At 41.0% G+C, this 17,532-nt stretch overlaps 1 protein-coding gene across 4 annotated transcripts in view; it reads right to left on the bottom strand.

Moving 5' to 3' along the window:
• The window catches only part of FOCAD (focadhesin), a 147,997-nt gene that overhangs the window by 72,314 nt on the left and 58,151 nt on the right, over nt 1-17,532 (bottom strand). For all 4 annotated transcript variants that reach the window (XM_044427581.1, XM_044427582.1, XM_044427580.1 and 1 more), the window contains 2 exons: nt 2,416-2,550; nt 379-429 (listed from right to left, as the gene is read on the bottom strand). In XM_044427581.1, coding sequence (XP_044283516.1) covers nt 379-429; nt 2,416-2,550 — 186 coding nt within the window. The remainder of the gene's footprint in view (nt 1-378; nt 430-2,415; nt 2,551-17,532) is intronic.

Genomic DNA, 17,532 nt, shown 5'->3' with positions numbered 1-17,532 from the left:
ACTGTGTTGAGAAGGCTAACTGGAACCCGGGAAAGGCAGCAGACAAAAATATGTGTTTCCAAGGCGGAACATGCAAGCCAACTTGTAGTTTTGCAGTCCTCATAGAAAGGTAGCAGAGAGGGATTACTGAGAATGATGTTGTATACTAGGCACACTGGGTGTGTGTGCCTGTGTGTGTGTAATCTGATAACTTTTCTGCAGTGGTGCCATCATGGACATGAAGCAGCCTGGCCCATGTGATCACAGCTTATATGTTCCCAAGGCAGTATAGGACTCAACACAGGAGGGAGGTGGGTTGGCCTTCTCAGATCCTTTGCCTACCATCCCCTTGGGTAAATCACTGGGGAAATGCATGGTCATTATTTTCTGGTGTCTCACCTTGTTCTGTGTATGGCTCCACAGGAAACTGACAACTTGAGCTTTAAATTTCTACAAAATTGCAAAAAGAAGACAATCACACTTGGGAATATGCACCTGCTTTCATTTGAGCAACAGGATAGGAGATTCAAGTGAAGAATACCTCGGCCCTGAGAGAATAATCCAAATAGGCATTTATGGATTAACAGTTCTTTCAGAATAGGGGCAAGGGTCCAAAGTTTCCAAGGGGCTTTGAAGTTCAATTTACACTAACTAGAATGATTAAGCAATTTAGCTGGGCCCAAACTGCAGACCAATGGACCTTATCGTGGTAAGAAAGAGAATTTCAAAGGTCAAAAATTATACTCAAGAGCCAACATTCAATGATGCACAATAAAAATGCACAGAAGTGCCATTTTGGCTTGGAGGGGGAAATTGACCTTTAAGTGCCTCTAAAGAGGCAATTCATAGACCATTTACACTGTTGTAGTCACAATGACATTAGCAAACTAAATGCTTATGTCCCATTAGTCAGGTAAGTCTCTTATTAAAGCATTACTCTCGGCTTTCCCCCAAAATGAGAATACAGAACAGCTGTACTGCTGCACAATACAGCGTGAAAAGGGTTTTTTGTAGGGCCAAGCAATGCTGAATCCCCACCTTTCAAGCACAGCTAACGTGTGAGAGGGCATACCAGTACGACTGCCGTCACAGGCACTTGAGACTACATTCCATGGCACCTAATGAAATTTACCTCTGATCAGATTCGCAGAGGATTGTACTGTTAAACAGTTGACTTCAGATCCAGAGAAATAAAATAATTATATTTACTGGATTTTAGACAAATTAGGGTTCCTCAGACATTTCTGAGTGCAAAACAATAATAAAAAATTCATTAGCTTGCACAAGCTTTCCATGCTGTGCAAAATAGTTCATTTCATGTTAAAACCTGCCTTTCTTCATGTTCTTGAATTAGAGGAACAGGTGTAGTGAGCAACCTGCTCCCAAGTCACCCCATACATCTAAGCATAGTAGCCATATTATCATGTTGGTAGATACTCCACTGAGACCAGCTATAATAGCCTCCTCCGAAGCTGCATCCCTACTACAGACAATAGTATTTTTTTAGTTCCCCAATCTGTCGAATATCTATTACTTTTTGATCAGTCTAGCAGCTGGATATAGTTAGTATATCCCTCTGTGAAAGATGTCAGGAGACGGAGTACCCGGAGGAGGGCCTTCTCTGCGGTGGTGCCCCGTCTATGGAATGCACTCCCCAGAGAGGTCCGCCTGGTGCCATCATTATATGTTTTTCGGCGCCAGGTTAAGACCTTTTTACTTAATCAATATTTTAATAAGCTTTAATATTGAATTTTATCATCATATTTTAATTGCAGCCAGAGTGGGTCATTAATTAATTTATGTTATGTTAGATATTTGTATTTTATTGTGCAAGCCGTCCTGAGGCTCTTGCAAAGGACGGCATACAAATATCCTAAAGAAGAAGAAGAAAAGAAGAAGTATCTCAGCCCCTGTTCAAAGTAGGGGCCACCAATGTTCAGACTCAGATTCTCCTTAATATCAGGATCAAGATCTACTTAGACTTTTTGGAGGTACACAAGTACACACCCCAACTAGCAAAACTGCAAAGGTCTTGCCTGGTCAATTCCTAGCTAAGTGCATCCTACCAAAGTCCGGGAGGCAGCAGCCACGGACTTTGCTAAAGCAAGGCTACAAATTGAAAGGCAATGTTGCATACTTGTTAGAGAGTTGGACTGGGACTTAGGTGATCTGGGTTCTAATCCCCACTCAGCCATGAAACTCACTGGGCATCTCTGGGTGCATCAACTCTCACTCTGTCCTACCTATAGGATTATTGTGGGGACAAAATGGAGAGAGGGAGGAAGGGGGTAATGAATACGTCTCCCGCCAACCAAAACAAAACAATAACTGCATTCTTGTAATCTGTGTATTAGTTCAGCAAGTGCAACACTGGGCAAGTCATTTAAAGTACAGACCAAAATGAATCCTCAAGCATCCACCAGCAAAGCCACATACCTCATATTCATTTGAATTCACAGTTAAAGAAGGGACAAGGGAAAATAGTTCACTCAGTGTTTTTAAAATGAGTGGCCGGGTGTCGCAGCTCAACTTTGGTGAGAGCGCATTCCATGTAGAGCGAATACAAACGACCTGGAAGAGAAAGGAAGGACACCATGAGCATATCAAAGACAAATTTATTTATTTATTCATTCATTCATTCATTCATTCATTCAGACAGCTTATATGCCGCCCCCATCGCATAAGCCTTGGGGCGGCTTACAATCATAAAATCCCACATATAAATACAAAAAAATTCATTGAATAAAATAAAATAAAATAAAATAAAATAAAATAAAATAAAATAAAATAATGGAAACAGTCTGGTCAGTTTAAAATCAACAAATCAACCTTAACAGTTAAAATAGTGTTTAAATAAAAAGGTCTTGACCTGGCGCTGAAAAACAAATAACGACATCATCTGTTCATCCCATTTCTCATTAATCTATATTGGATCAGAAATTAATACATGAATTAGAAACTGCAATCTGAATCAGTCACTTGGTATGCTGTTCATAAAGCATATTTTGTAGACTCACGTTGCAGATCAGATGGTCAATGTTTTAATAAGTATTTCAAACTCTAGCCAGGATTGGGTTATTTCATGCTGTCAGTACTCAACACAAACAGTAAACATGTTAAGACAATACAAATTTAGCCTCAGCACAATTGCAGTATCATGTGCCTTTGGACTTCTTTTAAGAAAGTGCATGTTTGAAAAATCATATACCACATGAACTTGGCCCTGGCTGGACTATAATCATTATGGCCTGATTAGAAGTATTCTTTCGACCAGGTAAAATTAAAGGGAATATAATTCAATTATTTGCAATGGAGCAGGGAATCTGGTTCCTATGCAAAATGAAGTATGATGAATGGGGCACTTTCGGTATAAAAATGAAATGGAACAGGGACTCCACCACTATGGAAATACAGTGAAAAGAAAGATATCAATCCATGAGAATGCCAGTTCAGGCCTAGACTTCATCTTTATCCCCATAAACTATTTATATAAAATGTTAATGTTTTATAGCAAAACTATAAAAAAGCAGAAGAATACTATTTGAGAACTGTTTCTGTACCAGAGCAACAGAGCAAGCAAATCATTAACCAGCAAAGTTTATTTCAAATTTGCCTGAATTGTTAGTGAGCAAACGTCATCCTTTAAAAACAAAAACAAAAAAAAACCCCAACTTGGACAGAATGCTAAGGCCATCTCCCTAAGACTACAATGGCATTTGAATGAAAAATTTACTGTCTCCATAAATTGCTAGAATGATCTGGATCAATCAGTGACAAAATTCACCATTCAGTAAATTTAATTTTATGCACAATTATCTGGTCTTTGTAAACCCAAGAGAAGCCACTACAGGCAAGGTTGTTTGTGCTTTAACATTCCCCCATTACAGAATTTGCTATGGAAGGCATAGATGCTCAAAATCTCATTCTTTGACTTGAAGAAAGGCTCAAGGAAATATGGAACCATTTTATAATGGAAGTGGGGTTTGCTCCTAATAAACCACTAGTCCCAATATATGTACCTACTTTCCTCAGAATTATTGCTTAATAATATTGAAGCAGGTTGTTTTCAAGATGAGCCTCCAGAGCACTATAAGAATGAAACTCAAGAAATGCAACAATTGAGCATTGCAATTCACATCTCGACTAGATAATACATCTTTAGATGTCAGGAAGATATTAACACCATTTATTAAGTCAACTGATTTTAAAGAATGGAGATATTGAGTTCTTCAAGAAACACAACAGCACATATCCACTTACTGACCAATAGCTTGTATTACATGAACAAGACTGAATAAGCCATGCAACTGATATTTTCTTTCTTGAAAAGCCATGTGGGGGCAGGGCGGGGGCATGTTGCAAAACCGCTTTTGAAAGGAAGGGAGAAACTGAAAATCATTTTGTGATGCTGTGTTTTTAGTCTGTTCAGTTCTGGGCTCCACATTACAGGAAGAATATAGCCAGGTTGGAATCGGTACACAGTTGGGCCACAAGGATGGTGGCCGGATTGCAGGAAAAGCCATATGAGGCAAGACTGAGGGAGTTGGATCTTTTCAGCCTGGAGAATAGGAGACTCCAAGGGGATCTATTGGCAACATATAGGTACATGAGGGGCTGCCATGCAGAGGTGGGTAGAGACCTGTTTTACCCTGCAGAGGAGGGCAAGACGCATTCCAACACAGCAAAGTTCAGGGAACCAAGGTTCAATTTGGATGCCAGGAAGTACTTCCTAACAGTTAGGACCCTGAGAGTATGGAATGGGCTTCTGTGAGGGTGTCTAAGGACAGGCTGGACATACACATGGTAGGCATGTCATGAGCGGAGCTGGCTGGAGCTGGGGGTCAGACTAGATGGCCCAGGAGACTCCTTCTGACTCGCTCTGTTTCTCTGTTTTTATGCTTCTTACTGATGCTGCCTGTTTGAAAGGAAAAGTGTAGGGAAACTGAATGAGTGCCTGTACCTAATGTAGGTATTTAGACTGCATTTGAAGCAGGAACAGCCCATGCATGAAGCAAGATGATGTGTCACATCGGGGAATGGAGAAGGAGAAGAGTGACCTGTACTATTCCAGCCCCGCTGCCTCATTTCTTCCAGCAGGTGCTCTACACAGCCCCACTGTGGCATTTGTCACAGCAAGGCAGTAGCTGACAAGGTTGTTTGGAGCAACTGTTCACCCACGGCTTCCTTTACGGAGAGCTCTGTGGGGTGCTCATCAAAGCCAGACTGCCTCTTCTTCTGACTGCATGGCTTTCCATACAGCCAGTGCAGTAGCGAAGGGAAGGGAGCATGGGGAGTGTGGAAGTGGGTGCAGTACGGCAGGCCAGGGGCTGCAAGCAGATGGCGTGGCAGCGGGAGCAGGGTAACCCACCTTCTTTCCCATTTCGAGCGGCAAGAGAGCTTGCACCAAGCCTGGTATGAAGGGCTGAATCTTTGGTTGGGAAATTAAGCAAAGTCTACATAGTTAAGGAAACCTGCAGATCTCTGTAAAACTTAGTAATTGTCTGCTTTCCTTTCCACATGGTGAAGGGATTGGTGCAACCCCAAGTCTTACATGCTGACAGATATCAGCCAATTGCACAAAGCTTTCTTTAATTCAGATGGCCACAATAACGAGTGGGCACTTGGAGACAAGCCAAACAATATGGCCAGTGCTGGGGGGCAGGTCCTGGAGCACTTAACACATGACGAGGGCAATCAACAGTGTTTCACCTGTTAAACTATTTATATACCCATTGGTCCAAAGGGAGGGAGGAGTAAATGGGAGAAGGAAAATGTGAAATTACTAGCTCAGTTATGGTAGGACGGGGGCCAGAAGCATTACAGAAAAGGAAGATTTTGAGGAGGAATTTTAAGAAAGGCAGTGTGTTCTAGGAGGACATTACAGATATTATATGGCTGTTCTAGGAGGTGATGCCAGGAAAAAAGGCAGCCAGAGAGCAGGAGGGCATTGGAAAAATTCCTAGAAGCTAAAGCTAGTTCTAATGGCGATATGCTAATTGCAGGATCAGGGGTAGAAGTCCATGAACACCAGCTGCCGAGGATCATGGGTAGCTGGCATCTCTTGCACTCATGTCCTACTGGTGGATTTTCTGAAAGCAGAAAGCTGGACTCAATGAACTCTTGGTATAATCCAGCATTGTTTTTCTTATGCTCTTAAGAGAACTTCCGGAAGTTGGTTGAGCTGGAGGAGTGAAAGGCATGGGCAGGAAGATAAGTATTAATCCCTCTACCTGTTTTATTTCCCAGCCACATAATGCCTGCAATAAATCTATCTTGGAGCCTTGTAACTTCTGTCAAAAAAGTTCCTTTCAGCTTTATGATATTGGTTCCATAAGAAACCCCTAAGCATAATCCAAGCAGCTTTGCTAAAAAATCTTTTGCTTAATGTGAATACTTGGAGCAAGTTAAAAAGTGAGCATTTATTCAACCCAAACCTTCTTAAAATGAAGTTGAAACACTTTTAAAAATCCAGAAGTTGCAAATGTTCCACTCTGACAGGGGCATTCCTCTGCCAGAAAGAGGTTTGTTGTTGTTTTGTTCATTCCAGTATGTTGCTGCCAAAGATGAGTTTGATTATTGGACTCCAAGCATTGTGCCTCACATATCTTTTTGTACCACTGCTTCATAGCAGTAATTATGCTATTTATAGAAAAAATAGAAAGTAGCAGCAGTGACACCTGCAGTTAATGACTAATCCTCTTCAAGCATCATTCCATGTCACAAAAATATTTGAACTGCTCAAGGAACAAAAGGAGGTTTGCCAAGCCAAGCCATTACCATTGTGGCTATCTAAGAGCACAGTGCATAAGGCCATAGCTGGAACGAGTGAACATAGCAGTCATGTTTTTTTGCACTGTAGGCATTAATGCTTCATTCTCTTGCCTCTCTCCCATAAGACATGCTCCTTGTTTTCCAAGACCTTCCCCCATCAAACACTCAAATCTCTGCAGGGAGCAAGCCATTGTAATGAAGACTTCAATGGATTTCCTTGTGGTTAATCCTTGACAGAAATGCACAAAAGTTCCCTTCAGGAATTTCAACTTTTCCGACAGTGCTATCATATCTGCAGGATTCTGCCAGGATTAGTTACCTGCTATTATTATGCGTTATTCAAGTCTGCGCTACGATCAGACTGGATGTATGGACAAATGAGAAGTGAAGTTGCCTGGAAAATATATTCTTTCAAAAGTTGTAAGTCTTCAAGTGAAAGGTCAAAACAAAACTTGACCAGGGGCAAGTGGGGGGGGGAGTATGTTAGAATTACACATCTGCTTTGTATTCAAAATCCAGGAAGTAGATGCCAGAGAGAGTGCATAATGTATGCAACATTACAAGCCAAGCTGCAGATGCCTCTACCAAGTGGGAGAATCAAATATCTATCCGTGCAGAGAAATGAACTGACAGCGCCCCTGTGAAGCTCATTCCATAAACAGAATGACTTAATGAAATCACTGTAGCAATATTTTTATATTAGCAAATAATAATCAGCATATTGGGCATCAGAGAAGTAATTGCTGAATTAAGCAGCCACTTCAGAGATTGTGAAAACACTTTAGGGGGAATATTTCAGAAACTATAAAGATAAAGCTTGCAGGAATGCCTATTGAGTTAAGTCCTTCTAACGAACAGGCAGACCTATGAATACAATTCCAGTATAACTAATGTTGACAGCTACTGAAACTTAATCTGATTATATGTTGAGTGAAAATGACACATCTCCACCCCCACTTTCAAGAACATCATTCCCAAGAACTGGAGAGAACAATGCATCTGGAGAATCCACACAGAAATGGGCCAGTGGGTGGAGGAGAAATAAATCTCCAAAACTTGGATGAGATCATAAATATGTATTTACACATTAATTGGAGAAATGATCGATCAATTTACCCTGGAACAGGAAAAACTAATCTAAACTGCATTGGGTTTAGGCAGACCCTTCATACTTATGAAAGATGAAAAACCAGCACATGATGTCGATGAGCATTTTCCAAACACCTTGTACGGAGAATAAATTTAGCTGATGGGGAGGACCAAGTCAGGCAAGCTGCCCAGCTAAGTGCTATTTTATTTTATGTCAAGGCCAAGCACAGGGGCTGTGGGATCACTGAAACATATTGCTCTATATGCAGAAGGTCAATTTGAGCAAGGGCTCTTAAGCATCAGCAAGAGCAAAAACATAGCAAACAGCAAGTGAATGAACATTCTGTTATTGTTCATAGTATCAGGCTGCGAGATATACTCATTTACCTGGGAGTATGCCCCATTTTGCCCATTGGGACTTAATTCTGAACAGGCACTGGTAGGCAATTGATGATTACTAGCCATGGTGGCTATATATCACTTGCAGTACAGCTTCCGCCTACCAGCTGGGGGACATGAGTGGAAGGATGTTCTTGTCTTACTTGTGGGCTTCCTCTAGGCAGCTGATTGGCCACTGTGCAAACAGAATGGTGGACTAGGTAAGCCTTTGGTCTGATTCAGCATGGGTCTTCTTATATTCTTATGATTCCACTGTCTATTACCTTCTCTAGAGTTGTAAGACCACTCAACAGAATATAAATGCACAAATATTGCAACTATATGCCACAATACCATGGTACCAAAATGTTTCTGCCTTTCCATAAAAAAGAGGACTAAATGAGTAAATAAATAAATAAACTTTCTCCCAAGTCATTTGAAACTGCACAAAAACAACCAAACTAGAAGCATCAATCTATGTGCTATTTTTGACTATTCTAGAATATTAAGGCCTAGTGAACTTCGGCCCAGGGTCACCTACCTCCCCACACACTTTCAATAGCCTGATTCAGCAATTACATTCCGATCCATAATGCATGGATTGGTTCTTTAGAAACCTGCACTGTGTACCCAGGAGTTGCCCTTCATACTTCTACTCCTCATGCTTGCAATTTAACACCAGCCTTCCTGACATTTGTCGTAGTATCAGAAACAGGAAACTGTGCTTACTATGTTCTCACCAAAGCAACATTGCAAGCCAAAGTTAATTAAATCCTAGTTTGTACCAAACATTTAAACCAGTTTCCTGGTCTCTGAGCAACACTGCAAACTAAGTTTACCAAACCAGGAAATCTGGTATTAAACTGGGAACAATAAGAAAGAAGAAATGTAAAGGAGAGCAAGTAGGCACAATTCCAATCAAACGAAGCAGAAATATCACATCCGACTGTGCCAACATACCTTTCGATGTTCTAAAAAAGTTAATAGACCTTTGTAGAAAGGTCTGCTAAAGCAGGAGTGCAGTCCAAATAGAAAGAAGGAAATGCTGTGCATTACAGCCTTCTTCAGGTGTTTAAAAACTGTAAGCACGAGGGAAGGTGTTGTGCCCCCAACCTCCTCATACTGATGGACACTCTTACATGAGATTGATTACCCAGATCTGTTTCTGCAGGAGATCAGGCTGAGTTTTGCCATGGGAACAGCTTTGGTCACCCTTATAATGACCTTTGTCATAACAGAAACAAAAGGAATGTGACCCTGTTGATATTTCTGGATCTCTCAGTGGGTTTTAATACCTTCAATCATGGTATCCTACTGGTCTGCCTTTCTGAGGAGCATAGCATTGCATTGCATTGCATTGCATTGCAGTGGTTCCACTCCTACATGGATGGCCAGCTCCAGAAGGGGATGCTTGGGGAATAGTGCTTGGACCCATGGATGCTCCACCATGGAGTTTGCCAGGGGTTGGATTGTCCGCCATATTTTGGGCCATCCAAAATGTTGGCGTGCATTACCACCAGTATGCTGATGACATGAACTCTACTCCTTTCTCCTTCAGCAGGTGTGGCTGCAGATGTGTTACATCAGGGCCGGGCTGTGAAAATGAGAAGCTTGACCTGCAAAGCCTGCAGATGCATTTTACAATCCTAATCCGTACATAGTGCCCAAAGTATACAATTGCATTTACAAGTGTTGCTTGCCAAAATAAAAATGGGGAGTTGCTTAGATATAGGTTTTTTAAGCAAAAAGTTATAGTTTTAGCCTACTTTTCTTCCAAGGAGCCCAAATTAGTGTACATGATCATCCATCATTCCATTTTATCATCACAACAGCCTTGTAACATGGGTTCAACTGAGGACCTGAACCTAGGTTTCCCTAATCCCAGTCCCACACCGTACCAAACTAAATGTCCTTCTCTTAACAGAAATTAACATTTGGTTGGCAATCTTTTGTGCATGGAAAATGTTATTCATTTCTCAATTATGATTTTAGAGAAATGCTTTCCTTAGTTTTAAGCTGAAGATAAAACTCAAAAGAAGTGAGCAGATGCATAAACTTCAAGTTATCAAGTATCTAGTAATCAAACCATGACAGGTCAAGTAAGGTGCATGTAGGTGTGAATCAGCCAGTGAATCCCTGGGTTTGTAAAAAAATCTAACATTTCATGGGTCCCTTCTGGAAAAAAAGCAGTGGCACAGAAAATGCTTCTGTTTCTATCCTGGATTAGTTTGACAGGCCAACTTCAGTACTTTCACCCTCACTCTAAAGAAGGAATAGAGAATGCATAATGCTTTAGAACTTGTTGGACTGCAACTAACATCATCTCTCACCATTAGATATGCTCGCTAGGGCTGATGGGAATTGCAATTCAACAGCATCTCAAGGACCACACATTCACCACCCCCACTTTGGATCAATGGCAAGTGTCTGAACTGAGTGGGGGGGGGAGGCATCACTTCCTCCTCCTTTTAGCAATGTGATAGAGAAGTAACCACCTTTTTCACTGTTCACTTGAATAAAGACAGGGTGGGCAACTGTAGCTGGACCACATGTTGTTGAACAGTCAGATGTTACTGCACTGTAACTCCAGCGGTAGAAGCCAGTACAGCCAAGTGAATGGGATGACCAGAGTTTTAGGGCAAAACATCTGGAGGGCCACAAGTTGCTCACCACTGAATAAAGAGGTCCCAGTTTTAAATTAAACTGAGGTCTCTGCTCAGATTTCTAATGTCAGGCAAGCAAAGCCCAACAAATCTTGCACCACACAGATACATAACAGACCACAAGCAACGAAGGCTTTCCATTCAGACCTGCAAGTGTCACACAGTTTTCTCATCTCTACAAAATGCAACTGAATCGTCCTGGCTTTAATGCTAGCATAACCGTTCCCTACCAAATTTGACCAGTTTTGCATATTTTATAACTACACAAAATGTTCCATAACTAAAAGCTCCATAACTACAATCACAGGGGGACATTCAACATGACATTTGGGCCCCCAGTGTCTTCCAAATTCAAACACTATCCCAAGATTAATGCTTTGGGAAGAAAAAGCACAAACCTAAATAAAGACTTTTATTCAATGAGATAGCCTAATGGCATCACCTATTAACATAGTTTAAGTCACGGTATTATTTCCAACTTGGCAGTGTGCATTCAGCAATCATGATTTGCAGCCAGTGAGTCAGGCTTCTCTGTCGGTGACTAGACTCCCCCTGTCTGTAACTGACAAAGTCAAAACTACCCCAGTATTCAACTCTGCTGATCTTTTCTGAATGCCCTTGGAGTTTGGCTGAGATTCAGTAAATCACTGGTGTTATCAAGAAAGCCAAAAAGAAAATCGGTTTTCTGTTCTTGCATCAGTAAGTTGCAATTAAAACAAGAAGACACTCTCATAAGCGATCCAATAACATTACAAATTAGCCCAGATATTGATAAAATAGACCACCAGACAGCCAAGACACAGTATGGACCCTGGTAAACTGCCCCATTTATTATGCCCCTTCCAAAGGAAATACAATACTCCACATTCAAAACACAGCACATTGTAAGGGCAAAGTGCACTGCATATACCTGCCACATTACCCTAAAACCAGTGATTTTGATTTTTCAACTGAGTTGTATAGAGCCATGGGATTCCATGAAAATGTATCAGGAGTCTCTCAATAAAAAGAACAGTACTTGGTCAGCGGGGGGCTTCCTTGCAAAAGGCAGCCGATTTTCCCTGGAACTCTGCTGCTCTAGGGAATGCTCAGGCTGCAGTGCGGGAACATAAGGATACTGGAAACTGCCTTTTACTGAGTTAGAGCATTTGGTCATCTAGGTCTGTACTGTCAGCAATGACTGGCAGGAGCTCTCCAGGACTTCAGGCAGTTTTCCCAGCCCTATCGGGAGATGCTGGGGACTGAACCAGGAATCTTTTGCATGCAAAGCAGGAGCTGTATCATTGAGCTACAGCCCCTTTGCAACCTTTAGTGAAAAGAATTCTGGAAAGTGGGCAGGGTCTAGGGGCAGTGCTCACAGCACTCCTTTCAAAAACCTTTTTGTTCGTATAGGATTTATCCAACCCACAACAGATCATACACTGCTCTGTTTTCTTGTCATTCTTATTGTAAAGTGTTGCCTTTTTAACTGCACTATCTATGCACACATTTTAATGTGCATCGTTTAGGAATAAAATAATATTAAGTAGTACAAAAACCTTAGAAAAATATTCAATCAAATATGGCATGCCATGGCTACTGAGCAGTAAAATGAATGAATGAATGAATGAATGAATACTGCATTTTTAATGGCAGATTCAACTTGATAATGACCTAGCTTTAAGCTCTCTTCTGCCTTAAGGCAAATGAAGAGATGTTTGTACAATTTGGGCTTACTTGTCAAGTGCTTTAGTAAGCGATGCCATAAAACAAAATTTGTGAAGTAGAAATAAAAGAGGCTTAACAAGGTGAAAAATATTGCTTTTTTTTAAAGGTACCTTTGCACTCAGACCTGCTCCATTGCCTCCCACAGATTAAAGTGTATCTGTTTTTATAAAAACAAAATCAAGCAAAAAAAGTAGCATCCCGCTACACTATAAAAAGATCTCTGGTATGTAATACAAAAATCCACATTCAATTAAAACAAATACTACTGTAAACAGCTGGCCACTCTCGCTGGCTTCTTGAGGGCCCTCAACCCTACTGAACCATTTTTATAATAAATTATTTTTACACCCTTAACTGGAGCAAAAATCTCGACATTTGATTGGATCCTTCTGCAAGAAATGAATTCTCTAGAATAATGAAGCACAGCAGTAACCCCCATTGAAAGTCGGCTACCCTGTAGCGTTGTAAAGAAACCACAGGGAGACAAAATTATGCTTTCCTCCCAACCCAGGTTTTTTTTTAAAGTAAACAAATGCAAAGGTAATAACAGCACTAATGATCTTGGCATGGCGCATTTCCGGGGAAACAGCCGATTCTGTCTTGTGATAAATGGCCTGCAGTGAACTCTTTCCCTCGGTCATGAATCCCCAGGAAATGCCCTGTGTCTTGATAGTTATTGCTCAATTGTACATTGCTGTTATTTGAGAGTACAACACCCTCTAGGAAACGCGGAAGATGAAAGGGTTTTTGCTGCACGATATGGGGACACCTATTAGCTTTGACACAACAGAGCAGTAGCTGATCAGAAAGCATCTTTGTAACTTCAGACAGCGTTCAAAGGCTTTGGGTGCAAGCCCTCTTTGTAAGTTTGTTTTAAACTCTATGCTCATTGTTCCTCCCTTTATTGTTGTTTTAGGATGAATAGATCATTTCCATCTCTAAGGATTAACAAGGTTTTAACATCACAGATCTCAAGACGACTGCCAGTATTATTGTAATGCTTCCATGCAACAGAGTTTGCCAATTGGGATTTTTTTAATTAGATGAAGTTGCTTAATTATTCTTACTTACCTTCTGAAAAAGTATCATGGCAATACATACATTTTGAGCTCTGTATCCTGAGTAAAAATTAAACTGATTGTAGTCTATATAAAGAGTAAAAGAGGTGCCAAGCTGCCTAAGCAATAAGCTACAGCTGCCTCCTGAACTCTGACTTTTCCACAACTTGACAAAATCTGGGCCTGAGAACTCTACAGTGATCCACACCATCCTTTAACATTGGTCTGAAGGGAATGCTGGTAATGTTTACTGTTCCAATTTCATCTGTGTTCAGATTTAAACACCAGATTTTAATTGGAGTGTTGGAGGCAAAGCCTCCAGTGGTGGAAACATGCCTGATGGAAAGTCTACCAGCAAAAAGGCTAAATTGAGCATGCTTGTAGGTTGCAATCCTGCACCCATTCAGATGGGACTTGCTTTGCATAAACAGGCATATGTCTTTACTCTTGCTGGAGTGGTTTCTGTGCAGGAACACAGATTTTAATATCTCTGGTTCAAAAGAATTCACACATAAGAAAACACTCTATGGCCCTGTGAGTCAAGAACATCATGTCAGAGGCCTTTCTGCTTTCCAATCCGCTTCAGAGGCCACAAGTGCAATGTGCCATTCAAATAATATCAATACCTTCCATGCAGATACCAATTGTGCAATTCTCTTTTTTTATAGTATACTGCAGGCCCTGGAGAGGAAGGAGGGGCTTTAACCTTGCCGCAACCTCAATCTGGATCATGGCCTGCTATTTGCACAGTGAGGGAAGCACCCTTGGATCAATTAAAATGGGAAGTTGATTCTATGTAAAAAGGGCTCTGGCTCACTAATTACCTACCTTCTAGCTTACAGCTGTAACTATATCCTGCTTGGTTTTGTAGGATTCTACTGATGCTTTAGAACCCATTTTTAACCATTTCACACTTTTTCCTAATACGGCTCTTGAAGACACCATTCAAAATTATGGCCTACAACCAGCTTCCATCAGCTACAGCTTATGATAGCTGCCCAATTTTCCATGGTTTCCTTCTCTGGTCTAACCATCACTTGAGCTTATGTCTTAAGATACATGGCAGTGGTCATTCCATCAGCACTGAAGTCATCCTCATGTATGCAAACACCACCACGTACAAGGGCCTTGTCACACCAGTCTTGAACATAGGGCCCAAAATAGTATACGAGGCCCTTTGAAAGTGTGATGTGAGTGTGCAACAGAAGTCACTGTTTTACTCAACACAATCAGCCAAACAAAAACTGATATTCTATTGCCTATATCCATACAACTTGAAACAGTCCTTTTTTGTGCTAAAAGGCCAAAAAAAAATTCTAAATATCCCTGCTCCTCACATAACATTCTTCAGTCTTGTTCATTATGGTGCTTACAATCTGCTGCCCCAATTTGGGAGAGGTAGAGATGAAGATATTTCGTTTTTCGGGGACAAGTTTCACAGTATATTTAAAAGCTGGCTTCATGAGTGCTTGTTGTGATCACTCACCACACAGAAAAACAAGTGATCCTGAGCAATAGGGTCTGAAATACATATGTATCCCAGCACCACATTACTATTTAGGTAATGTCTGATTGAACATATAATGAATAATTCTTGCAAGGTTGTGGTACAAACTACCAGCAGAAAGACTCTTCTACCCCTCCCCCCAAATCTTAGTTTTATGCTTTTGTCTGTACAAAACTGTACTACTTTAGTTTTAATAGCCAAGCTATTTTAAGAATGCTAAAGGAACAATTCTCTTCTAGTTGTCAAATTCACTAACCAATGTAATTTGTCATCATTGTAATTTTCATTGTGCTAAACTGTTCTGTCAATTCTTTCTCTCATACACACTCTTTCGGCAAGGCCTGATAAATGTGAAAATCAGGGAGTAAACAGCTCAAAATTGCTTCCAGAAAAAATGGTTGTTATGCACACACACAAGCGGGCACATATCCCACACACCCACATACACACACAAACTATGCTTAGCCTTTTCATCTCTGAATCTTACTTGGCCTGCCCAATACATTTCACACATGAAATCTATTATAAACCAGGATACATAGGCTCATAGAAAATATGCAGGCTTCTGTTGAATTATGCTGGCAAAAAAACAAAAGATTTGCCAAGAATTAGTCAATGTGGTCTGGCGAGGACAACAATATATAATTTCCAGGCCTGACGTGCAAGCTAGTGAACACTGTAAGTTTCATTAAAGGGCTCCATTATATGAAATCACACAAAGATTTAGCTGTCTTCATAAATCATGCAAAAGCAAGCAAAATACTTAGGAGCAATATGAGTAATTCATGTGTAGTGTTTCCCTACTTCATATAATCCATTATTTTCTAATACCACGCAATCACATTTAACTTAAGCTGAGTACTGTGAGTGCGCTTTTAGACTATATAGTGTAGAATTATTTTAACATTATGAGCAATACTCTTCTAATGTTTTCTATTTTAAGAGCTCCTCTTAAAATGCTGGACTAAATTTATTAAATATAACAGCACACTTTTCTTTTCTCAGCTTCAGCACCTCACTGAAATGCTTTAAACATAAACTATTAAAGTAGTGTTTGGGCGGGTTCACAACCCATGAAGGTACTCTGTAAATGAGGCAGCACGGGTTGGCTGCGCCCTGACCAATCCATGGAGCTCTGGAGAGATGAACTGGCTTGCTGCGCTCTGCTCCCTCCCTCATCCCTCCCTGGATCTCCCACTGGCTCTGCCGTGTATCTCAGGTGTGTCTGTGGCAGGAGTCCTCATTGCCTCAGACTCTACCTCAGGAGTTTTCGTGCAACAGGTCTCTTGACTGGCTACCAGGAGAAGTTCATTCCCCCACCTCTGTCTCTGCATCAGCTCACCAATGGAATTAAAGTTCTGAGCCCTTACGAATGTGGTAACACCCTTGCAGGAGCTCTTCTCAGAGGCTTCTGCAGTTGCTCAAGTCTACCTCTCTGATATTTAGCCAAACATTCTCCATATGACCTACTTCTTATACAGTGTAAGTGAGTGGAAAACATGTGCAAATATCATGACAAAGTAGTAACAGGAAGGGAAGGAATGAAGAAGAGTTAAGCTAGCTGTCATTCACTCCTGTACATACACACATGCCCAAATCAAGATTTGTTTCTTGTTTCTTGCAAATTTGTTTGGGACACTCTTGAGTGTCCTTTCTTTGCCATTTTGAGTGGCACAGGGCAGAAGGAGCAGAGAAGGTGAGGGAGGTGGTGACATGAATAGCATCATGAGGGGGAGCAGAGTTTTTTGCCTCTCTAGATAGACAGCTTTTTAGCTGTTCCCAACAACATAACATAAAATCAACCTACTTGGTTCAGACAACAAACTACAGTGGATACAGACAGCTCTAAACCCCACAGTACAGCAACCTTCAATGCTGATCACCCATGTTGATCACATGCCAATCGTGTTCACAGAGCAGCTTCATCTTTTTAAACAAGCCACCCCAAGAATCCATGGTTTGTTGAAGGGCTGTTCACACCCATGGTGGGTGTCAGGTGTTTGGAAAGACCTGCTGAGTTAGAGGGGCTGGCTGAGGGCTCCCTGGCTTATAGGTGGGGTAATTTCTGGGGAGTTTGGCTTGAACCCCTTTATGCAAAAGGAAAATACCGGCAACAACTCAGCTGAAAAAGGTGATTTTACACCCCAAAAGAAGATACAGTTTGGAAGCAAGAACTCTAAAGAACTTGCAAAGAAAGCACAGTGAAAGAAATCTTCTACCTTACTTAGCTGCTGAGCATTCAGACTCAGTATCTGAAGCCAATTGAACTTAATTGGAGCTATTTAGATTTGCTGGGTTTTCTGTAGTAATATTTGTAACAGTAGTAATATTTTTCCATACCTTTAGAAGGGTTGATTATTGGATTATAGATTTGTAACTG

The sequence above is a fragment of the Varanus komodoensis genome, unplaced genomic scaffold, assembly GCF_004798865.1.
Source record: "Varanus komodoensis strain SLA01 unplaced genomic scaffold, ASM479886v1 scaffold19, whole genome shotgun sequence".
Taxonomy (NCBI): Eukaryota; Metazoa; Chordata; class Lepidosauria; order Squamata; family Varanidae; genus Varanus; species Varanus komodoensis.
Note: the sequence above shows the minus strand (reverse complement) of the source record. Positions and strands in the feature narration are given on the sequence as shown.